We start from the raw sequence: 24,701 nt of genomic DNA, 5'->3' as shown, positions 1-24,701 counted from the left end.
AGCCAAAAAAAAAAAAAAGCCGTGATGGTGACTCTACCACCACTGCTTCTTCGGCGGCAATTTGGCGGCCGGTCCTTCCCCCCGAGAGAGAGTGAGGGACCCGCCGCCGAAGAGCCGGACATGCCACCCCCTTCCATGTCCCCCCCCAAGCACCAGCTTGCTACGCTGGTGCCTGGAGCCGGCCCTGCATCTAGTTCAGTTTCCTGCACTCAAGGCAGGACTAACTAATACCTAGACCATTCCTGACACGTATTTGTCTAACCCAGTGGTTCCCAAACTTGTTCGCTGCTTGTGCAGGGAAAGCCCCTGGTGGGGCGGGCCTGTTTATTTACCTGCCACGTCCACAGGTTTGGACGATCACGGCTCCCAGTGGCTGCGGTTTGCTGGTCCAGGCCAATGGGAGCTGCTGGAAGTGGCAGCCAGTACGTCCCTCGGCCTGTGCTGCTTCCCGCAGCCCCCATTGGCCTGGAGCAGCGAACCGTGGCCACTAGGAGCCGTTATCAGCCGAACCTGTGGACGTGGCAGGTACACAAACCAGCCCAGCCCTCCAGGGGCTTTCCCTGCACAAGTGGTGGAACAAGTTTGGGAACCACTGGTCTGACCTGTTCTCAAAAACCTCCAGTGATATAGATTCCAGAGCCTTTCTAAGAAATTTGTTCCACTGCTTAACTGCTCTGGACATTAGGAAAATCTCCCTAACTATAAATCTAAACTTCCCTTGCTGCAATTTAAGTCCATTGCTTCTTGTCGTATCCTCAGAGGTTAATGAAAACAATGTTTCACCATCCTCTCTGTAACCGTCTTTTATGTACTTGAAAACTGTTACCATGTCCCCCTTCAGTCTTCTCTTCTCCAGACTAAACAAACCCAATTTTTTCAATCTTCCCTCATAGGTCATGTTTTCTAGACCTTTAATCATTTTTGTTGCACTTCTTTGGACTTTATCCAATTTATCCACATCTTTCCTGAAATGTGGCACCGAGGACTGGACATGATACTCCGGTAGAGGCCTTATCAGTGGGGTATAGAACAAAATAATTATTTACAACATTCCTGCTGATATGTCCCGGAATAATGATCGCTTTTTTGCAACTGTGTTATACTATTGACTTATATTTAGCTTGTAATCCATTATAACCCTATTTCCATTTCCGCAGTACTCCTTCCTAGGCAGTCATTTCCCATTTTGTATGTGTGCAACTGACTGTTCCTTCCTAAGTGGAGTACTTTGCATTTGTCCTTATTGAATTTCATCCTATTTACTTCAGATCATTTCTCCAGTTTGTACAGATCATTTTGAATTTTAGTCCTATCCTCCAAAGCACTAGCAACCCCTCTCAGCTTAGCATCATCTGCAAACTTTATCAGTGTGCTCTCTGTGCCATTTATCTAAATCATTCATGAAGATATTGAACAGACCTAGACCCAGAACTGATCCCTGCAGGCCCCCACTCAATTCCAGATTGATTATGGACCACTGATAACTTCTCTCTGGGAATGATTTTCCAACCGTTGATACATGCACCCTACAGGAGCTCCATCTAGTCATAATTTTTCCCTAAACTGTGTATGAGAAGGTCATGTGAGACGGTATTAAAAGCCTTACTAAAGTCAAGGTATATCACATCTACTGCTTCCCCCTTATCCACAAGGTGTATTAACCTGTCCAAAAAAGCTATTGGGATGGTTTCGCATGATTTTGTTTTTGACAAATCCATTCTGACTGTGGCTTACCACCTTATTATCTTCTAGGTATTTGTAAATGGATTGCTTGATAATTTGCTCTGTTATCTTTCTGAGTACTGAAGTTAATTTGACTGGACTGTAATTCCTCAGGTTGTCCTTATTCCTTTTTTATAGATTGGCACTGTATTTGCCCTCTTCAGTTCTCTGGCATCTCTCCCATGAGTATTTGAAGATAATCGTTAATGGTTCAGGTATCTCCTCAGTTAGCTACTTGAGTATTTTAGGATGTATTTCATTAGGGCCTGCTGACTTGAAGACATCTATTTGTCTAGGTAATTTTTAATTTTAACATCTAGGAATAAAGAATGTAGGCCAAATTTACAGGATAGGAGACCCATGAGCAACCAGTATCACAGGCCAGGGGAGGCTAAGCCTCCCCAAACAGTCAGGCATAGCTCTGCCCATGGTCCATGCCAAGGCCCTCTCCTGCATTCTGTTCTTCCCCACGGTGTCCCTGCTCTTCTTGCCACCCTTATCAGACTCTCACCTAAAGTGGGTGTGGGCTGGGGCTAGGGTGGGCCTTCCACTTGCCTGGGACTCGGCATGACTTGGGCCAGTGCTGGGGCCGCCCAACACTCTGGGGTTGGGACTGCCCATTCAGCCCAGGGCTAGGACATGGCAGCTGGGACTTGAGCTGGCTGGGGCAGGGTTCTTCCAGCCATAGTGGGGAGCTCAGGGGCTCCAGCGGGGAAGGGGCAGGGCCTTGGGTGGAAGGGGCGGGGCCAAGGCTACGGGTGAGCTTCCCCAAATGGGGGGTTCACACATCACCCATGGGGAGACCCTATCCTGGGAAGCAGTGACTCTGAAAAAGATTTGGAGGTTACAGTGTCAGAAAATACGTCAGACTTGTGTATCCTACTTGTGCCTTGCTATGGCTTGAGAACGTGACTGAGGATGTGATGGAGCCTGGCACTGCTTTGAAGAAGTATTTCATTTCAGGACAACTATTGTCGGTGACAGTCACCAGACCTCCATTAAGCAAGAGGATCTAAGCATTTACCGAGAGGCAGTGAAGTGAGAGAGACATACCAAAGTCCATCTATGCTTGCCCTTTTTATGAATGACGGGACAATGCTGGGAGCCAGGAAACAGTGGTTTGGCAGTATTTCAGTAAATCCCTAGAGAACTAAAGTAACAACTTCTAAACTGAAATACATTCTCCCTTAGGGTCCTTTTTCCACCATTGAGTCCAATTATTTTTTAAATGGAGGAGTTTAGCCCTCCAGGGATTCTATAAATATGTTGATAACTAGGCTGCATATTCCCAGTTGTCCTGTTAAAATAATTCACTATAGAAAGCTAAGACCATTTCCTTAATGAAAGTACCAGAAGCTTTTTGCCTGCATGCTAGATGTTACTGTACATTCTACTCTTGAATATCTAAATAATGCTTGACTACCTGTAAGTACATCAAAGCTTAATGTCTTAATGGTTGAAATTGACCACTTCATTTTTTTAACTGTATATGCTGCAGACTCTCTAAGCATCATTTGCAATTACTTCTAAAGTTGAGAGGCCAGCAACAAAAACATATACAGGGTGACTCCATGCTAAAAAGGAGTTTGACTGAGTGGAAATCCAGTGAGTAAGTATTTTATTTTTCAAGTTACTTTCTGACTAGCTATTTTGGAATGAGAATTATGAAAACGTGCTACCACTGCTGAGTACTTAAAATTGGAGTGACTGATTAAGAGCTGTAAATGTGGGAACGGAAGCCAATCCTTGACAAGACTGATTGCGGGGGAACTGACTGATTGTAATGAAAAAAGGTCTAAAAAATTGGCAGAGTAGTGAGAAGCGGTGTGTGTGTGTGTGTGTGTGTGTGTGTGCATGCATGTGTGAGAGAGAGAGAAAAGATTGAAATGGAAATAGGGTAAGTCAATATAAAAAAAGAGTTTGTTCTGAGTGAAAGATAAAGAGTGAGTGTCAGATCTTCTCCTTTGCAACTTAAAAAGCCTACCAGTGAGCACTGCACTGACCTGCTGCCACTCCATCACCTAACCCTTCTTGGAGACAGCCTGAGGCAGAATATATGTTGCAGGAAAATTGCAATATGATCTAATTTTGTCGGTTTAAATTGTAAGCTCTTTGGAGCAGAGATTCTTTTGCTAGCTGTTACTTACCTATATAATGGGGTCCAATATCGGTTGGGGCCTCTAGGCACTATTGTGATGCAAATTATAAGGGTGCAGACAGGGCCGGCTCCAGGCACCAGCATTCCAAGCTGGTGCTTGGGGCGGCAGTCTGCAAGGGGCAGCAGTCCCTGTTGTTTTGCCCCCAAGCAGCGTGCCGAATTGCCACCGTGAACAGCGGGGGCAGTCCGTGTGCCCTTAGGGCAGCAGGCGCGTTTCCGTGGCGGCGGCAATTCAGCAGCAGCTTCTATGTTTAGCTGTCCGCGGCGGACAGCTAAACATAAACATAGAAGCTGCCGCCGAATTGCCACCACCGTGGAAATGCACCTTCTGCCGTAAGGGCATACGGACTGCCCCCGCTGTCCGCAGCGGCAATTCGGTGAGCTGCTTGGGATGGTGAAAACTGTAGAGCCGGCCCTGGGTGCAGATCAGCAGCCTTCCATGTGCAGGAAGTTGTCTTCAGGACTCTTGCAGTTACTAATCTAACTACATGAACATAATACATCCCAAAGGTCTTGAAAGGAAACTGGAGTGTCACAGACAACCTGTAGCAAGCCTGGGGATTTCTGGTCCTTAGAGTGCAGTTGAAGAATAGGTGACTAGTTCAAGACCACACAGCAGGTCAGTGGTAGAACAAGGATTAGAACTCAAGGAATGGCAGGTTTCCAGTCCTGAGCTCTGTCCGTTGAACTGTGCTTCCATGTTCTGCCTTCGGCAATGCAAATACTCTTTCTTGAAGCATGGGACACTAAACTGGCGGATGAGCAAGACAGAGAAAGATTTAAAAATATAATCTATCATTGTTTCAATTACTGTACCCCAGAGAAACCTTACCCCAGAAATGGCATCCTTCCTTCAGTTATGGAAGCCAGTGTCACAGTGGACAGAAAGAACACTGACAGACAATTGTCCCTAAAGACGCACTTTCTAGTGGAAGGAGAGGGAGGCAGATTCCTCACCCACCAAGTTTAATCTTTACAATAGAATAGAACCTAGTTTGCTATATAATAAAGGCGATGGTTGTAAGAGATCCTCTCATCCTCAGGAATATTGACAATTAGATGTGATGGCATGAGGACCATAAGGTAACTTTTCTACCAGGTGCAAAGATGTTGGAATCTCAGTCATGTGAGTAGATTTGTAAAGGTAACAGGCCAAGATGAAGACAGAGAAATTTTGATGTTGACAAGTGCATGATAAATCATATTGGAAGAAACTGTTCAAATTACTTGTATCTATGGATGTTATGAGTCAGTTATAATCTCCAACTAGGAAGAATTTTTATATCATCATGGTCAGCTCCAGATATGATCACATCTGTTCAATACATAGTATCAATCGGCAAACCAAACAGTAGTTTGATTTAATTTGTCTTTTGATACCTTTTAATGACTTTCTCCTGTCCAATCTGCACAACATGACATAGTGTCTCTAAAGTTATGGCACTCTTCTCTCTTGTTGTCCCTGCCCCCAAAAGTTTGAGCTCACTGAACTCTGGAGCCTGTGCATAAAGATACTAAAAGTACAAAAATTACTTTTCTAAATTTCCCTGGCTGAAAATATTCAGAAGCTTGCCAGCTGTTTAATGAATTTCCTCCTCCTTCTCTGTATTGTCTGTGGTTGCTTTACAAAAGTTAAATAGTGTATATTGACAAGCTTAGTCCTCTGCGATGAGACTTTCGTGCTGTTCCTCTTGACTCTAGTAATTTAAATAATGACTATTCTATACTGACCAGTAATGACTTTTATACTTTTGTATAAGTATGGATTGGATGAATGAACTATAAGGTGGATAAAAACCTGGCTAGATTGTCCGGCTAAATAGGTAATGATCAACAGCTCGATGTCCAGTTGGCAGCCTGTATCAAGTGGAGTGCCCCAGGGGTTGGTCCTGGGGTCGGTTTTGTTCAACATCTTTATTAATGATCTGGATGATGGGATTAATTGTACTCTCAGCAAGTTTGCAGATGACACTAAACTGGAGGGAGAGGTAAATACGCTGGAGGGTAGGGATAGGGTGCAGAATGACCTGGACAAATTGGAGGATCGGGCAAAAATAAATCTGATGAGGTTCAACAAGGACAAGTGCAGAGTCCTGCAGTTAGGAAGGAAGACTCCCATGCATCGCTACAGGCTGGGGACCGACTGGCTAAGCAGCAGTTCTGCAGCAAAGGACCTGGGGATTACAGTGGAGGAGAAGCTGGATATGAGTCATCAGTGTGCCCTTGTTGCCAAGATGGCCAACAGCATATTGGGCTGTATTAGTAGGATCATTGCCAGCAGATCGAGGCAAGTAATTTATTCCCCTCTATTCAGTACTGGTGACGCCACACTTGGAGTATTGTGTCCAGTTTTGGTCCCCCACTACAGAAGGGTTATGGATAAATTGGAAAGAGTCCAACAGAGGGCAACGAAAACTAGTAGGGGGCTGGGGCACATGACTTACAAGAAGAGGCTGAGGGAACTGGGGGTAATTTAGTCTGTAGAAGAGAAGACTGAGGGGGAGATTTGATAGCAGCCTTCAGCTACCTGAAAAGGAGTTCCAAAGAGGATGGAGCTAAGCTCATTTTAAATGCTTAAAGATAATGTCCTTTTGGTATGAAAATGGAATTGGAAAATACCCCCTTTGCTGGAAGTAACACTATTACTACATATCAGAAAGAAAGTACAATATAAAGCAATTAAATTTCCCTGGCAAGGTTTGTCTGTCAGGAGTTGTTTTTGCAGATACAGTGGTGGTAGATGACAGAACAAGAAGCAATGGTCTCAAGTTGCAGTGGGGGAAGTTTAGGCTGGATATTAGGAAACACTGTTTCACTGGGAGGGTGGTGAAGCACTGGAATGGGTTTCCTCAGGAGGTGGTGGAATCTCCATCCTTAGAGGTTTTTAAGGCCCGGATTTTCAAAGCCTTGGCTGGGATGATTTAGTTGGTGTTGGTCCTGCTTTGAGCAGGGGGTTGGGCTAAATGACCTCCTGAGATCTGTTCCAACCCTAATATTCTATGATTCTATGATTCCATGACCAGGTGCATTTTGGGAGTTGTGTGCCTTCCTCTGGAACATCAGACTACCGGAGGCAACCTAGCAGACTAACTAGACAGTGGTTTTCAGACTCTGGGTCACGACCCAGTACTGGGTCACGGAATGTAAGGCACTTGGTTGTGGCAGCTCTGGTCAGCCTCACCGACCAGGCTGTTAAGAGTCCTGTCAGCGGTGCTGCCCAGCTAAGGTAGGCTAGTCCCTACCTATACCGACACTGTGCTGCGCCCCAGAAGTGGCCAGCAGCAGGTCCGGCTCCTAGGTGGGGGGGGGCACGGGGCTCCACGCACTGTCCCTGCCTCGAGCACTGGTTCTGCCAGTTCCTGGCCAATGGGAGCTGGGGGTAGGGTGGGGGCGGTGCCTGCGGGCAAGAGCCACGCGGAGCTGCTTGCAGTCCTCTGCCTAGGACCTGGACTTGCTGCTGGCCACTTCCGGGGTGCAGCGTGGGCCGTGGTGTCAGGACAGGCTGGAAGCCTGCCCTAGCACACCCGCTGCGCCGCTGACTGGGAGCTGCCCGAGGTAAGTCTGTGCTCCAACCTCTGCCCCAGCCCTGAGCCCCCACAAAACCCAGAGCCCCTTCCTACACCCCAAACCACTCATCCCCGGCCCCACCCCAGAGCCTGCAACCCCAGTCCAGAGACCTGACCCCCTCCTGCACCCTGAACCTCTCATTTCCGGCCCCACCCCATAGCCCTCTGCCCCAGTCCTGAGCCCCTCCCACACCCCAAGCGACTCCTCCCCACTCCATTGGGTCGTGGGCATCAACAATTTTCCTCAACTGGGTCGCCAGAAAAAACAAGTTTGAAAACCACTGAACTAGACCATTGTTCTGCTCCTATCTTCCCACAAATTTGGGGCTTAATCCTGCAATCAGCTGCTACTATAGATATCCTTACTTCCATACAGAATCCTACTGAAATCAAACAGACTTTTTTTTTTTTTTTTTTTTTTTTAGATTAAGGATATACGTTGTGGTAAATGTTTACATGATTCATTCCAGGATAGTATCAATAACCTAAACCTGGTCTTAAATAAAAGGTTTGCTTTGATCTCTAGATTCATACATGCTAGCCTGAGCAGAACCTTTAATGTATTCCATTTATTTTTCCTGTAATATGTTGAAACACGAGTCACTGCTCTAATTGGTGGTACCCATTTGATTTAGCATTAAAATTCTGTATGCAGATCTAGTTTATTAGGGTATCTCTGTGTAACCACTGTGACAGACCCAGGCCAGTGGGGTCCAGGAGTCTGGTAGAGGGCAAATATACTGGTCACTGGATGAGTAGTTTTCTGTTCCCTAAGTGACCAGAGCAGGGGCTGCACTAGAGTAATCAGGAACCTGCTAGAACCAGTTAAGGCAGACAGGCTGATTAGAACACCTGCAGCCAATCAAGGCAGGCTAATCAGGGCACCTGGGTTTAAAAAGGAGCTCACTCCAGTCAGGGAGGGAGGAGCCAGAGGAGAGGAAGTGTGTGTGAGGAGTTGGAAGCAAAGGGTGCAAGGAGCTGAGAGTGAGAGGGTGTGCTGCTGGAGGACTACCCCTTCCCATCATAGAGGTCCCCTTTGAGCAAATAGCCATGGATCTAGTGGGACCTCTGGAGAAGACGGCTCAGGGCCACCTATATATACTTGTTGTTTTGGACTATGCTACTTGCTACCCAGAAGCTGTCCCCCTGCGGACCACAGCCTCTAAAACGATAGCCAAAGAGCTGGTGGGGATCTTTGCCCAAGTGGGGCTACCAAAGGAGATATTAACAGACCAAGGAACCCCATTTATGTCAAGGCTAATGAAGGACCTCTGTATGCTGCTCCATATACATACCCTCAGAACTTCAGTCTACCATCCGCAGACTGATGGATTAGTAGAAAGGTTTAACCGAACCCTCAAGGCTATGATACGGAAGGTGCTAAGTCGAGATGGGAAGGATTGGGACACCCTACTGCCCTATCTTATGTTCGCTATATGGGAGGTACCTCAGGCCTCAACTGGGTTTTCCCCATTCGAGTTATTATACGGACGTCACCCCCGTGGCATACTAGATATTGCCAAAGAGATTTGGGAAGAGGAAACCAATAAGGGGAGAAATATAATAGAACATATAATACAGATGCGAGACCAGATAGCCCATGTCACCCCTATTGTACAGGAACATTTGAAAAGGCACAAGAGGCCCAGAGAACCTATTACAATCATCAGGCAAAAGTCTAACAGTTCCAACCAGAGGATCGGGTGATGGTGTTGGTACCCACAGCAGAAAGCAAGCTTCTGGCCCAATAGCAGGGACCCTATGAGGAAGTTGAACCCGTGGGGGAAGTAACCTACAAGGTGCGGCAGCTAGGATGCCAAAAACAAGAACAGATTTATCACATCAACCTTCTGAAACCCTGGCATGCACAAGAGGCATGCATAACTATCCGAAAAGACCTAACCCAGGAAAACAAGCCTTCCAAACAGGTGAGAGTGTCTCCCGATTTAACACCAGACCAGAAGAACGAGGTGTCTGAGATGATCTTCCGGAACCAAGATGTGTTCTCGACAAAACCGAGTCGAACAACCAAGACATATCACCACATCATCACGAACCTTGGGGCCAGAATAAGAATGAGTCCCTATCGGGTGCCAGTGGCCAAAAGGGAGGAAATAAAAGTAGAAGTAAAAAAAAAAATGCTGGAGTTGGGGATCATCGAAGAATCCCACAGTCAGTGGTCCAGCCCAATCGTGTTGGTGCCCAAACCTGATGGCACCACAAGGTTTTGCAACGACTTCCAGCGACTAAACGAAGTATTCCAGTTCGACGCGTACCCCATACCTCGCATAGATGAGTTCAAGGCCGGCTCTAGCCATTTCGCCACCCCAAGCACAGCGGCACGCTGCGGGGGATGCTCTGCCACTCGCCGGTCCCGCGGCTCCGGTGGACCTCCCGCAGGCGTGCCTGTGGATGCTGTATCGGAGCCGCGGGACCAGCGGACCCTCTGCAGGGACACCTGCGGGAGGTCCACCGGAGCCGCCTGCCGCCCTCCTGGCAACCGGCAGAGCGCCCCCCGCCGCATGCTGCCCCAAGCAGGCGCTTGGCACGCTGGGGCCTGGAGCCGGCCCTGGATGAGCTAGTGGACTGTTTGGGGAATGCCCGGTACTTGACTACCCTAGACTTGACAAAGGGGTACTGGCAGATTCCCCTTGCAGAAGACACAAAGGAAAAGACTGCGTTCTTTACACCAGAGGGTCTTTTTCAATATACTGTTCTCCCTTTTGGACTACATGGAGCCCCAGCTACTTTCCGGCGCCTCATGGACAAGCTATTATGCCCGCATAACAGTTATGCTGCTGCCTACTTGGACGATGTGGTCATTCATACTCCAGACTGGGAAACCTACCTAGAGAAGCTAGGGGCAGTCCTTGATACCTTCAGGTGAGCTGGTCTTACAGCAAACCCTGCCAAGTGCACTGTAGGGTTTACAGAGGCCAAATATCTTGGCTACATTGTGGGAAAAGGTCTGGTAAAACCCCAAGTGAACAAGTTGGAGGCCATCCAAAATTGGCCCTGACCGTGTCGCAAAAAACAAGTCTGGGCATTCCTAGGTGTAGTGGGGTATTACCAACGATTTATCCCCCACTTTGCCACAAGGGCAAGCCCCCTGACAGACCTAGTGAAAGCCCATGGACCTGATCTGGTGAGATGATCTGACGCAGCAGAGGAAGCATTCACAGACCTACGGACTGCCCTCTGCAGTAACCCTGTACTGATAGCCCCTGATTTCACCAAGGAATTTATCCTGCAGACAGATGCATCAGAAGTAGGGTTGGGGGCCGTTCTATCACAGATGGTTGGGGAGGAGGAACACCCAATTCTCTACCTCAGTAGGAAACTCCTTCCGAGGGAACAAAAATATGCAATGGTGGAGAGAGAGTGCCTCGCCGTAAAATGGGCCATGGAAGCATTGCGCTACTACTTGCTCGGGCGCAGATTTGTCCTTGTGAGCGAACATGCCCCTCTTCAATGGATGCAGCGAAACAAGGAGAAGAACACAAGGGTGACCAGGTGGTTCTTATCCCTCCAACCTTTCCAGTTCCGTGTGCAACACAGAGCAGGGAACCGTCACGGCAATGCTGATGACTTGTCCCGTGTGGACTGTCTGGCATCCCAAGCTGCCCAACCCCTTGGTGTTGAGCACGGGGGAGGGATATGTGACAGTCCCAGGCCAGTGTGGTACAGGAGTCTGGTAGAAGGCAAATATACTGGTCACTGGATGAGTAGTTTTCTGTGCCCTAAGTGACCAGAGCAGGGGCTGCACTAGAGTAATCAGGAACCTGCTAGAACCAGTTAAGGCAGACAGGCTGATTAGCATACCTGCAGCCAATCAAGGCAGGCTAATCAGGGCACCTGGGTTTAAAAAGGAGCCCACTCCAGTAAAGGAGGGAGGAGCCAGAGGAGAGGAAGTGCGTGTGAGGAGCTGGGAGCAAAAGGTGCAAGGAGCTGAGAGTGAGAGGGTGTGCTGCTGGAGGACTACAGAGTACAAGCATTATCAGACACCAGGAGGAAGGTCCTGAGGTGAGGATAAAGAAGCTGTTTGAAGGAGGCCATGGGGAAGTAGCCCAGGGAGTTGTAGCTGTCATGCAGCTGTTACAGGAGGCACTATAGACATCTGCAATCCACAGGGCCCTGGGCTGGAACCCGAAGTAGAGGGCAGGCCCGGGTTCCCCCCAAACCTCCCCACTCCTGATCAGACACAGGAGAAGTTAACCGAGACTGTGGGGAAGATCACTGAGGTGAGCAAATCTGCCAATAAGGGCAGGACCCACCAAGGTAGAGGAGGAACTTTGTCATACCACATACATCTCTATGATCTAACCAGCTGTGCAAGAAATATGGTATCAAGGCAACACTTGTCAGAAAAAAGTTAATCACAGCTCGCAATTTATTTAAAATAAAATGCAGTTGAAGGAGGCAGTTAAGATAATCAGGAAAAACAATGGGACTTTCAAGGAGTTGTTTAGTAGGGGTGGTTTTAATATTGGATGAGGGTATTTTTTTGGAATAAACAAAGATGAATTGAAGCAAAGCTTGAGATGGGCAGTAATGACTTTATTTTTTCCATGTAAAGAAGAAAACCTTTAATCTGTCAGAGCATTGTGTAAGGTTCATCATATTTAGCTAATATGGTATCCAGAAATGAGCAGATTGGGGGACTTCTTTGACCTTGATATGTTGTTTGCCACAGCTTTCATGCTTTCAGTGTCATTGACACTTAGGTGTTGATGAAAATCCCACCCTTGATGCTAAGAATTTGAATTACTCAGAGCCTAGTTTTATGTTCCTAAAAGCTCCTGAGGGTTACATCTGGCCATCTGTAGGGGTGAGGGAGGGGTTTCCACCTTCCTCAATACTTTCTGGGTTTTTTGTTTTGTATCTCTTTCCTCTGAAACATGAAAGATGGCCACAGCTGGAGATGGGACATTGGATGGGGAGGTCCAGAGGTAGCACTGAGCATTCTCTCTCTCTCTCAAGCGGTTGGCTGGCTGGTTCTTGCTCGCATGTCCAGGATTTAACTGATCAGCATGTGCAGGGTCAGGAAGGAATTTCCCCCTAGGTCAGATTGGCAGTGACCTTGGCGACTTTTCAGTTTCATCTCCAGTGCGTGGCTGCAGGTCACTTGCTGGGATTATTTGGATATATCTCACGGATTCTTTTCCCTGCCATTGTGGGGGCCTGGTGCACTTTGGTCCCTCTGATTGTTTCTCTGTCTGTGGCACATAACTCCTGTCTTCTGTGAGCTGTAATACTTTGGTCTCATTTCAGTCTTTGGGTCCAGTGTGCAGTTGCTGGGTGGAGTTGATGGCCTGTGATATAAGGAGGTCTGACTACAGGCTAGTTGATCTGGTGGCCCCTTCTGGCTTGAAACTTTATGACTCTGATGCTGAAGCCCATTCCAGGCACAAAAGTCCCATTGACTTCAAAGAGATTTGCACAAAATGCAGGATAGGTCTGGGTACAGGCCCTTTCCACTCTGATGAATTTCACCTACAGAGTTGCCTGCTGTGCTTAGGCTCCATAAACCCATCCCAGGCAAGATATTGGGATGCAGAATGACAGTAGGAAAGAAGGGTAAATTTTTGTTCATTTTGTGATGAAGAACCAAAAGCTAATGGTAGTTGTCACCGTATAGGGTTGCCAACTTTCTGATCTCACAAAACCAAACACCCTTGCCTTGCCCCTGCCCCGCTTCTTCTCTGAGGCCCTGCCCCCTGCTCAGTGCTTTCCCCCCTCCCTCTATCACCCCTCTCCCCCAGGGCTTTGGAGTGGAGCCCGGAGCTGGAGCGCAGAGCAGCTTTGGAGCAGTGGAGCTGCAGGTTTTTGCCTGTAGCTGGAGCGAAGCCAGAACACAGCTCCAAAGCCCTGTTCTCTCTCACTCACTCATTTTCATTGGGCTGGGAGGGGTTGCGATGCAGGATGAGGTGAGCCCAGCCATTTTCACTGTCTGGGGGTGCGGGCTTCAGGGTGGGCCCAGAAATGAGGGCTTCAGGGTGTGGGAAGGGGCTCTGGGCTGGGGTAGGGGATTGGGGTGTGGGCTCTGGGGTGGTGCTGGGGATGAAGGATTTGGGATGCAGGAGGGGGCTTCAGGCTGGGGGGTTGAGCCAAGGGCTTTGGAGTGTGGGAGGGGGTTCTGGGCTGAGGCAGGGGGTTGAGATGTGGGAGGGGTATGGGTTCTGGGCTAGGGGCGAGAAATGAGGCGTTCAAGGTGCAGGAGGGGGCTCCGGGCTGGGCAGGGGGTTGGGTGTGGAAGATGGTGTGGGGAGTGGGCTCTGGGAGGGAGTTTGGGTGCTGGAGAGGGCTCAGGGCTGGGGCAGGGGGTTGGGATGTGAGAGGGAGTGCGGGGAGCAGACTCTGGGCGGTGCTTACCCCGGGGGGCTTCCTGGAAGTGGCAACGTCTCTCTAGGCATAGGGGCAGCTAGGAGGCTCTGCGTGATGCGCACTGCCTCCCCTACAGCTCCCATTAGCTGCAGTTCCTGGCCAATGGGAGCTGCGGAGTTGGCGCATAGGGTGGGGTCAGTGTGCGCAGAGCCCTCCTGGCCGTTCCTCCGCCTAGGAGCCTGGGGGACATATCAAGGCTTCCGGGAGCCCTGCAGAACCAGGTAGGGAGCCTGCCAGCCCCGCCAACTGGACTTTTAACCACCCGGTCAGTGGTGCTGACTGGAGCCGCCAGGGGCCCTTTTCAACCAGACATTCTAGTCAAAAATGGGACATCTGGCAGCCCTATTATTGTACCTGGTGTGGATCACAGCTGAGAGCTAATTTCAGGTTAGACTGACAAAAACTGGGCAGATGCTCCCACACTGGAGTTTTATTCTGTAATAGGATTTAACCAAACTAGGAACAAATGTGTGCTCCTGGATCACTATACTAGCTTAATATGGAACCACAAACAGTCCCTTTTGACCCTCTAGCAGCCCATATTACCACTCAGACAAACTGGACTTCTGTTATGATAGGTTATTAAAACTAAAAATCACCACACATTAGGTTCTTCCAGCCCCAAGGTGCCAGTTGCTCACCCAAGTCAATGGATGCTAAGGACCTTACACCAAAAACAACATTGTAGACAATCCTTTAGTAAACTAACTAACGATTTATTAACTAAGAAAAGAAATGAGTGTTATGAAAAAGTTAAGGCAGGTAGAACACATTTCAGTTGTATCAGTATGTGGTCCAAAACGTTAGCAGGAATGTTAAATCTAGTTTTCTATATGTCTCTCTGGGTTGCCAAGGAGCTTTGGGGACTTCAGTCCTTTTGTTTAAAACTTCCCTTCTCAGAATTAACAGTTCAGAGATGGGGTATGAAGGAGGTAGCCAGAGGCCTTTGTTTCCCCTTTTTATACCTTGACCCTTTTGGTTGGAAAAAATCCTGGCTGTGTTACAGGTCAGGCAGTTTCATGACATATGTACTCTGCCATCTGTCCATCATCTGAATTGCGGATTCTAGCTTGCACCTTTGCCTACATTCTGTCTGAGAGGCCTTAAGGGCTGACATGCAGATGTCCTTGTTTACACCTGCTTCGTTATTTCTAAAGAGCTAGCCTGTTGATGTTTCTCAGACCCAAAACATGTTTGAGTTACAAAGTCAGAGCAAAATTTCATAACTCGACACACAGCATCTATATACACATTGTAACAAGATAATAATATTTAGCAGATTACAACTTTTCCAATGACACCTCACAAGGCATACTGTGTACAATATTTCACAATTTTGTAACAGTGGTGACCATATTAGTGTAGACTGTCACCTTTCCCTGAGACCGCATCACAGTACTTAAGAATGAAAAAGACCTATTAGATCACATGGTTCTTGCAATGCAAGATATAGTCCCCTTATAGAAAACTTATTAGATGTTGTTAACACCCTTAACTGTAGTTGCAATTTTCATACAAAGTGGCTGCAATCTATACAAAATAAGTGAATATTGCAAAATAAAGACAAATCCATGAAACTAAGGAAATTGTGCAATGCAAAGTGGAAGTGGTGTTGACCTTTTTTGGTAGTACAAATTTTAAAAAATGTGCAATGCAATTAACCTCAGCACACAAAAAGGTACACTACAATCCATCATTGTTCAAAGTACACAATGAACCTCCTCATTCTAAGCAATGGAATACAGAGTCTGCATCAGCTATAGCTATTAAACTATCATCCTTACACTGTTTCTCCCATGAGTGCAAAGATTTGGGATATAATTTTCAAAAGTAACTGGTTTAGGATCCTGACTGAAAGTCGGTGGGACTTAGGTGTTTTTGAAAATGGTGTCTGTGCTCCTAAGTCACTTCAGGGCTTTTGAAAACTTTTGCTTTTGTAAAATTTCAAGGATATGTATTTTTGCTCATCACAAAGGTCCTGATCCAGCTAACCATTAGTCATGTGAACACACTGATTGGGTCTAATTCTCTTCTAATTTACATAGGTGTAACACACTTCTGCAAGTTGACTGACTTCTAGAGTTACTCCTGACTTACACTAAGAATCAGGCCCACTGACTTCAGTAGTACTAAGGGCATAAGTAAGGGGTACTAATGAAAGTAATACACATTTCAGTTAGCTCCCCTAAATTCATTCACTTTCAACACATGTGAATATTGATTCAATGAAAATAATGTATGGAGCGGGATGGCTTGTGGGGGTGGTAGGAAAAGGCCAATTTTAGAGTATCTGTGTGCTGACCAGAAAATTAGATTATCCTGAAAGAAAGGAGTATTTATAAATTTAGGTATATGAAAACAACATTGATTTTGTTTTGTTATATTTTTAGGGTCTCATGACTCCTTTAGCTTCTACATCGACGAAGCCTCTCCAGTTGGACCTGAACAACCAGAAACTGTCCAGAATTTTGTCTCCGTATTTGGGACTGTGGCTAAAAAGTTGATGAGAAAGTGGTTGGCAACACAGACGATGAACTTTACTAGCCAGCTGGGTGCTGGTATACGATATTTTGATCTCAGAATTTCCACTAAACCCAGAGACCCTGACAATGAACTTTACTTTGCTCATGGTTTATTCAGTGCCAAAGTCAATGAGGGCCTTGAAGAGATCAACGCATTTCTGACTGACCACCATAAAGAAGTGGTCTTCTTGGACTTCAATCATTTCTATGGGATGCAGAAATATCATCATGAGAACCTGGTCCAAATGCTCAAAGGCACCTTTGGAAATAAAATGTGCCCTGCTATATTTGCCCAAGAAGTAACTCTCCAGTACCTGTGGGAGAAGGATTACCAAGTGTTGGTATTTTATCACAGTCCAGTGGCTCTTGAGGTACCATTTCTTTGGCCAGGGCAGATGATGCCAGCTCCTTGGGCAAACACAACAGACCCAGAAAAACTGATTCAGTTTCTTCAGGCATCAATCATTGAGAGAAGAAAGAAGGGCTCCTTTTTTATATCTCAAGTGGTGCTGACCCCCAAAGCTAGTACTGTGGTTAAGGGTGTTACTAGTGGACTCAGAGAAACAATCACAGAAAGGTAAGTGTCTGGAAGGCACTGTGTGTTCAGACTGATTGTGTTCTATGTGTCAATAACTCTGTTTTTATAGCTCCTATTATGGAAGATTTAGCAGATGCATTTCTTTTTTCTCTGCTATAATGGGTTAGAGTCAAAGTTCAAAGGTGATCTTCAAGCATTTAAAGGAAACAACAATGAAAGATGAGTGCTTTTACCTGGAAAGAGAATTCACACTAAAGCATAAACAAAGTCCTGATTCTTTCTGGATACTTTTTTTTCCACATTTTGTTTCTTACCTTTTAACACTGCAAATATTTATTCAGAAAATGTGCTTTTTGGGTATGAGCAAATCTGTGCAATAACTGAATCCAGCCTGGGTTTAGTTATTGGCTCTTGGCACTAATTCCAGGTACAGGAGAAAGGGATATCAAGTTCTGTCTCTAACAAAGCTGGACAGTGCAAAATTTTCTTCCTTACAAACCTTCACACACCCAGTGGACAGACATAGGACAGACCCATGCATCCTTCTTTATTTAACTTCACACGTCATGTCAAATGTGGCTGGACTCTTTAGAGTCTATTTCCTTCCCAAACGCCTAGGCATTCATCATATAGAAAGAGGTAAGATTCCCTGTGGATCTAATGCATGTACAAAGGTTGACAGGTTATTAGCTGTTATATTATAAAAATCAGTGCACATATAAGAAATAAAATTATTTAAATTCGTGACTGGACAAATCACAACCAATTTTCACCAAATCACCTAAAGGCACCTCTCTCTGACTATGTGCCTGCCAAATTTCAGGTGGCCACAACACTACTGTTATGTCACGTCTACACTGGAATCAGAAGTGTGATTGCATCATGTGTCGACATACTGGAGCTAGTTATAATCTATCTAGCTCATGTACCAATAGTGATGAAGCTGTGGCAGCACAGATACCAGGAAGGGCTCACTGCTTGAGTATGTACCTACCCGGGACCCTGGGTACTTACTCAACCCATCCTGAAATCCGTGCTGTTGTGGTTTCGTGGCTCTTGGTACCTAGGTTAGCCTTGATCCATAGGTGCTGCAGTCCCACTTCCAGTTGCCTTAGGTATAAGAGCATTGCAAAACAAAACAGTTATAATGAGGAACAATGGTCTGGTAATTTTTGTTCTCTTTGCAAAGATGCACATATGTTGGAAAGGTCCAGAGGGAATACTGTCTCCTTCCATATGATGAATGGCTAAGAATGAAACCACTTTTCCCAAATAATTGTGATGCACACACCCAAACACTCCCTCCTAGTTGAAAGAGGCTGAACTGTTTTTATGACAGCTTTCCCAAACAAATTCAGGCTGGAAAAAACAAGGTTAAACTTCAGCCAAAATGATATGTCAGCAAAAAAATGATGTAAGTAATTAAAAATGACTTCAGAACAGAAATGCTTGTGCAGCCTGACCCACAGATATTACTACATGCTTCACCTATATAAAATCTATCAGCTCCTTGGCGAAGGGAATGTCTCTGAGGATACATCTATGCTACGATTAAAAAAAAACCTGTGGTACTGAGTCTCAGAGCCTGGGTCAGGTGACATGAGCTCACAGGGCTTGGTCTTGTGGAGCTAAAAGTCTTGCAATGTACACATTTTGGCTCAGGCTGGAGCCCAGGCTCTGAGCCCCTCGCCACTGGCTGGATCTCAGAGCCTGGGCTCCGGCCTGAGCCTGCACTTCTACATTGCAACTTTATAGCCACACAGCCTGAGCTGCATAAGCCCAAGTAGTTGAGCCAGGCCCGCTGAGGCTGTGCAGCGGGTCTTTTATCAAAGTGTAGATGTACCTTTACTGTGTGTCTAGAAAGCACCCCTGTTTCTTTCCTTTGCTTTGTCAGAGACTTTTACTACTGAAACTTCAGTAGCACAAGTGACAAACCACCAGTCTCTCACTCATTACTGGAATAATGCTTTTTAAAATTGCAGTGCCATGGTGGGGGGGACCACAAGGATCTGTTTTTGTTTCCTTCTGCTCAGAATGGTCTTTTTTTGTAGCTGTTTGAAATAAAGTAGGGCATGAATGGAGTCCAGATTTTAATGATTGGTTGAGATTTGTATAATCTGAATCTGTGTTCTCGACATCTCGTTTCTGCATGGAACTTGAACCTATCACTAATTAACACATTTGAAATGTCAAAGAGTAATAGGGCAGGAATATCTCGTGATCATGGCTTTCAAAACCATAACTGAGATTTCCCCACAAGCAGCAAGTGTGGATCCAAACTGGTCTGAAAGATTTATTCCCCCAATCCCTCTTGTAACAACTGCAAGGGAAACAAACCTTCAATATGTTTCAGAAGTATGACATATTGCCTTCCAGGAATTATGACATTTCATTAGTTATGCAAAAATACTGCACAGCAGGATACAGCCGATGGGAGTGTATGTGAGATCTACACAGTTAATAGCACTGAACTCGCTGTGATAACTGCTTTGAAAGTGAAGATCAAATATTCCAAAGCTGTAGCCCATATGACTGTGATCCTGTTCAAAAATAGATAGATGAGCAATCCAAGGAAGCAAAACAGTATTACTAAGTATAGAACTCTTCTCACTATCTGTGCATTCAGATTTTAGTAGTTTATGAGCAATGTAATCTATACTGCATGTCGTCCGTGTATGCAATGCTCATTACCCCGGTGCAGTAAGGCACATTCTAATTAACTGGGAAAACTTTACATACCACACCATAGTCTGAACTACGTAGCCACTCAGAAAAGGGCAGAGTAGACAGCCACTATGTGTTTTCTATGTTATACAGTACTTGTTAATTTATATAGTAAAAACAGCACGCATGGGCACGCTCACACACAGACATAATTTGGTGGATACTAATAGAAGCTGTAATATGCCTGGTTGGTAGCTAAACACTAAAGCATCTCCTTGTTGATGCTGGAGCATTTTGGCATTGCCAACAGTAACACAACACCCAGCACACTTGTATCACGTTGTGTAGCACCTACAAAAGAGCTTGCAGCTGCACATAATTATTCACACCACCACTGTGCTTGTGCTTGCTCTGGACAAGGCTAAGCATGGTGTTTATCCACCACCATATGACTCTGTACTATTGCAGTTCCAGTGCAGAGAACAAACACTGGCCTAGCAGCAACAACAGTGCAATTTGTCATCCTAGTGTAATCCCACAGTGCTCCTGCCCACGCTTCAGTGACTGCTTTGGTAGCTCAGACCGTTCTGCCATCTGTCAAGCCGCTTACCTACTGGCTGCTTGTAGGCCCAAGAGCCATTGACTACTCAGCTAGTGCACATCCCCCATTCAGGACAGGTCTGCAACAACCTGAGACAAACATGTCTGGTATCTGCTTGGCTCTGTCCCTCCTCAACAGTTACCCACTTCTCTGTCTCCATCCCCACCCCAATCTTCCAAAGCATTAAAGATAGGCTGGAAAATACATCTTTGTTATTATTTAAGGCAGGTAAAACTTTTTGTAAATTGTTTGTTTGTTTGGTCCTATGAGGATTTATCTGCAAAGCATAAACATCAAAGGATAGCAGACAGCTAACCTAGCGTGCATGCACACATGTATTTATTTACTGGGCTTAGATGCTGCCTCACAACATCTTCCGCACACCTGAGATCTGGAAAACAAAGGGGTCATGAGTTAAAGGATATGCAGCACACAACCCCTTTCCCACTGTCCCCTAGTAGATCTATTTAGCTCCCCACTACACCAAGCACCACTCATCCCACCAAGAACCAGTCTGTCCTCTGAGCCCCACTGCGTGAAGTGAAGGATTAGGGCAGGGGTTGCCAACTGGGCGCCACTGAGGAGCTGGCAGGGATACCCTCCCTGCCGTCGCACACCCAGATCACTTTAATCTCTGTCTCCCACAGGGGAACACAAGAGAAAAGATAGCAGTCATTTAACTACAAAACAAGGAGTATTAAAACAAGAATAGGAAAAAATATTGACCTTTAAAAAATTGGAATAAGTGAATGACAATAATTAAATCCAGTTCCTAGTTTCCTAGTGCATCACCCCCACCCAAGAGTAGTAGTGCTCCTACAATTGCCCTCAAACATCTAGATCTGGAGTCGGTTCAGCAATGGCCTACTCAGAAGGTGAGCCTGGTGCCCTTTTGCCTTGGCATCTGCACTGTGAACAGAAGAGACGTGTATACCATCTCCTGTGTGCACCTGCTCCACGGAGTGTGCTGAGAATAGTTGGATAGGTGCAGCAAACCGTAGAGACTTTCAGTGCTTGCAGCGAGTGTACGGTGCCACCCATCTAGTTTTTACTAGACAGTTCGTTTTTTGGCTTCTGTGTCCAGATGCCATTTAGGGTTCCCAGGTGCCCAGTTTTCGGGGACCTGGTAACCCTAAATGGCACCCAAAAGCCCGGTTACCGTGGTGTTGGAGGAGGTGCTGAGTCATTAAGCTATGCCAGCCCCTGCTTAGCCAGGGCCACCTCCTGTCTGCAGGCAGGCTCCTTGAGACAATCCAGCGAGTGACAAGGCGGAGGGGAGAGGAGTAAGTGATGAGGGCAAGGCCTTGGGGGAATAGGAGGAGCAGGGGGTGGTGTCTTGGGAAGAAGAGACAGGACAGGGGCAGGGTCTTGGGGTTCAGGTTACCAGGAATTGGAAAGGTGGCAACCCTAGGTGAGTGCTGCATGTAGATACAGTGCAGCTCTTTGCAGCCAAGACAAGATGGCTGGTATAGATTCCCTGCACCAATGTAGCTTGCACTGGAGCAGCCCCACTTGTTCAAGATGCAGCAGAACAAGCCCCTAATGCAAATGAAGCTATAGAGAGATTCTGATCAATCCTTCTCAGAAGGGAGAATGGTTTTGTTCCGCCCCCCCCCCCCCCCCCCCCCACACACACACCCCTTTTGGTATTGTACCAGATGTACAATATGGGAGGATTATGGTAACCTAGATAAAAGGAGTTTATCTATAATAGATACGCTATTTGCTTAGAGCCTTTGCTATTGATTTTGCATATGACTGTCAGTGGGACAATAATTTGAAAGAGAAATTTATAATATCACCTGTCCCTGTTCCCCTACCCACATTTTGGTGGGGAAAAATCTGAGCTCCCTCGTATGACCACCAACTCAGTGCAGCTTGGAATTTTATACAACAGCATTGGCCTTCAGTGGTTTAATGAAAAGAGTCATTCACATGATTGTACGTTATGTTTCTTGGAGCTGATAAAAACTTTGAGGACTAACAATATGTTTTCAGGCTTAACATTCTGTCATGCACAGTTTACATGCCAAGAAATATTCTTTGATTAGCAAACAGTACACACCAAATGAATTACGTTCCCTTTGCTTATTGAATTAACTTGACAGTGAAACAGCTGCCTTTAGCACATCTGAAAGACAGTTGTGAAAGAGCCTTTTTGATACAGACAAAGCTGTACTTTACATGAATCTGTTTTGTTTTCTGACTTTCAGTGAAATTGCCAATTTTATCTGAACCTGGTAAATAACATTGGAGCTGTTCTTACCCTTGCTGTCTCTGAAGTTGAAGACTGTAGGGTGGGATAATATAGCTCCCTTAGGGAATGCAGGAATGTTGAGGTACTTTTAATGTTCCTGGACTGGAGACCAGAAAACACACAAATCCACCCATCTCTGTAAAAGTAATTCTTTATTCCCAAATTAATCTCTAAGGCTAATGCCCCCCTCAGCAGACGTGTAACTAAATCCTTGCCTACCACACTAAAAATGTACCATTCTGCCTTAGCAACCAAGGCAAAACAAAACAAAAACACATAAGAACCTTTGATTAAAACCAAAGCCTAAGAAAGGAGAAAAAATAACTGGGCCAAGAGAGGCTGCCTGCAGAGGGATCATCTCTGGCTGCTGTCACAACCTAAGTAGGGTCAGACCTAGTTGGCATGTAGGTGGGAGTCATTCAAAGAAAAATCCCATGTGCTGCAAGAAGTGGTGTTCACCAGTCAGCAGGTGGCACTGCCATACCTCCAAGTCATTTCTCACCCTAGCATAGCTTCCTTTGCTGCTGGAGGTGCAGGCTTTTGGCATTTGTAACCCAAACCTGGAAACAGGAAAACAAAAGTAACCATTTTTGGCCTGATTTACTGAATACATTGATGTCCTAAATATCAACCTGCCTGCTTGGGACCTTAGGCTTATACAAACGCACTACCTCTCTTCCTTCATTTGTGTTGACCAAGGTTGGTGGTCCTTAGCCATTTTTATAAAGCCAAAGCAGTAGTTCAATTCCCTGGAATATGAATATATTTTCTAAAACTACGCAAAGAGCCAAATCCGTAATATTCCTTTCTCCCTGTGACTGTTCTGACTTTTTAGACTGTAAATTCTTCCAGGCAGGGACTGGCTGTTAGAGAGAGGGAAAGAGAGAGTGTGTGTGCTTGTGTGGACACTACTGGAACATAAACACAAATAGTGGCAGTTGCACAGTACTTTCTGCGATATGTCCCAATGTTCATTTTATTGTAGTTCTGGGTATTTCTCTTGTGCTCATCACCATAGCTTCTGAGTATAAGTGGATCAACACAATTTTCCCTCTTCAGTGTTTTCTTGTCATATTCAGTGCATCCAGAACAGTATAAATGAATGCAGCAGAATTCAAAAACACAGTGATTTTTTTTTAAAAGCCTTATAGGTGGAAAGCTTTGTTAGGCATCCAAGGACATACTAATAACCAATCACTTTTACAGCCAAGGATAAATTGTTTTAGAGCTCAACAGTCAAAGGGTTAGTATCATAGGATTCCCCCATGCGCATTTGTGGTATGTGTGTGATTTACAAGCACATTAGACATAGAAACACTTGTTTTGCAACGCTTTTGTTAGATCTTATGTAATTGTGTAGGTTCTTATATGACCCCATCACAGTAATATCTGAGCACTTGTTGTCCCTGGGTATAGAGAGAGGGGTAAATATTTTTCATTATCAAAAATAACTTTTCTTTCACTCAGGTTTATCCTGTCCCTTCCTTGCTTCAAAGATGAGGTTATGCATACCTCCATACACATGGCTGAGACAGTGATACTGCAGATGGCCATTTTAAAGCAGTTGTGCTTTCTTTGCTCTCTCCAATATTACTTAGATAACTCTCTGAGAATTCTACAGCTAATAAATGCCGACAAGTGCTGACCTCAAGGATAAGTGCATTTATCTGTATAGCAATCTGGGCTTGCCTAGCTGTTTTGTACATCCTGTTAAAGGGACAAGTCATTGCCTGCTTAGTCCTACCCTTTTTCAGTTGTGAGTTACAAGATGAACACTAAGATTAACAGAAAAAACTTTTCAGATTTAGTCGCAAGATGGATTTCATTTATAGTTGATAATGGCATCCTCCAGTATGAAAGAAATCCAATGCTAGCTTAGGCAAACCTTTAAATTAATGACAAAAAACTATGTTAATGCAGAATTCAGGTTGCTTGATGGTAGGTCATCCCCTTGCAGAACATTTAGAGGAGCAAAACTCAAACTTCTGTAAACCAGGAAATGCACACTTCACGTTGCCCATGCAACCATAACTCTGCCCTCTTTCAGCAATGCCCCAATATGCCCCGTTAACCCACATACCAACCCCAGCATTGAAAAATGGTACAAAGTTTTCACCTCCTTTTGCAGCCCATTCACTCTCACCCACAAGAGTCCATCTAACACTCTTAAAGGACAAAGTGGCCTAGGCCACCTGCCCACTACCCTATTTCAGCAGTGCCTCAGTATGCACAGAGCAGATACTTTCACTGGCCATTGGCACTATAAGATTCAGGAGGTTCCAGATCCCA

General features: G+C 45.7%; 1 protein-coding gene across 1 annotated transcript in view; it reads left to right on the top strand.

Moving 5' to 3' along the window:
- Nucleotides 1-24,701, top strand: part of PLCXD3 (phosphatidylinositol specific phospholipase C X domain containing 3) — a 157,051-nt gene that overhangs the window by 72,784 nt on the left and 59,566 nt on the right. Inside the window, exon 2 of the mRNA XM_050947088.1 lies at nucleotides 16,221-16,929. Within this exon, the coding sequence (XP_050803045.1) occupies nucleotides 16,221-16,929 (709 nt within the window). The remainder of the gene's footprint in view (nucleotides 1-16,220; nucleotides 16,930-24,701) is intronic.

This window comes from Gopherus flavomarginatus, chromosome 3, assembly GCF_025201925.1.
Source record: "Gopherus flavomarginatus isolate rGopFla2 chromosome 3, rGopFla2.mat.asm, whole genome shotgun sequence".
NCBI lineage: Eukaryota > Metazoa > Chordata > Testudines > Testudinidae > Gopherus > Gopherus flavomarginatus.
Note: the sequence above shows the minus strand (reverse complement) of the source record. Positions and strands in the feature narration are given on the sequence as shown.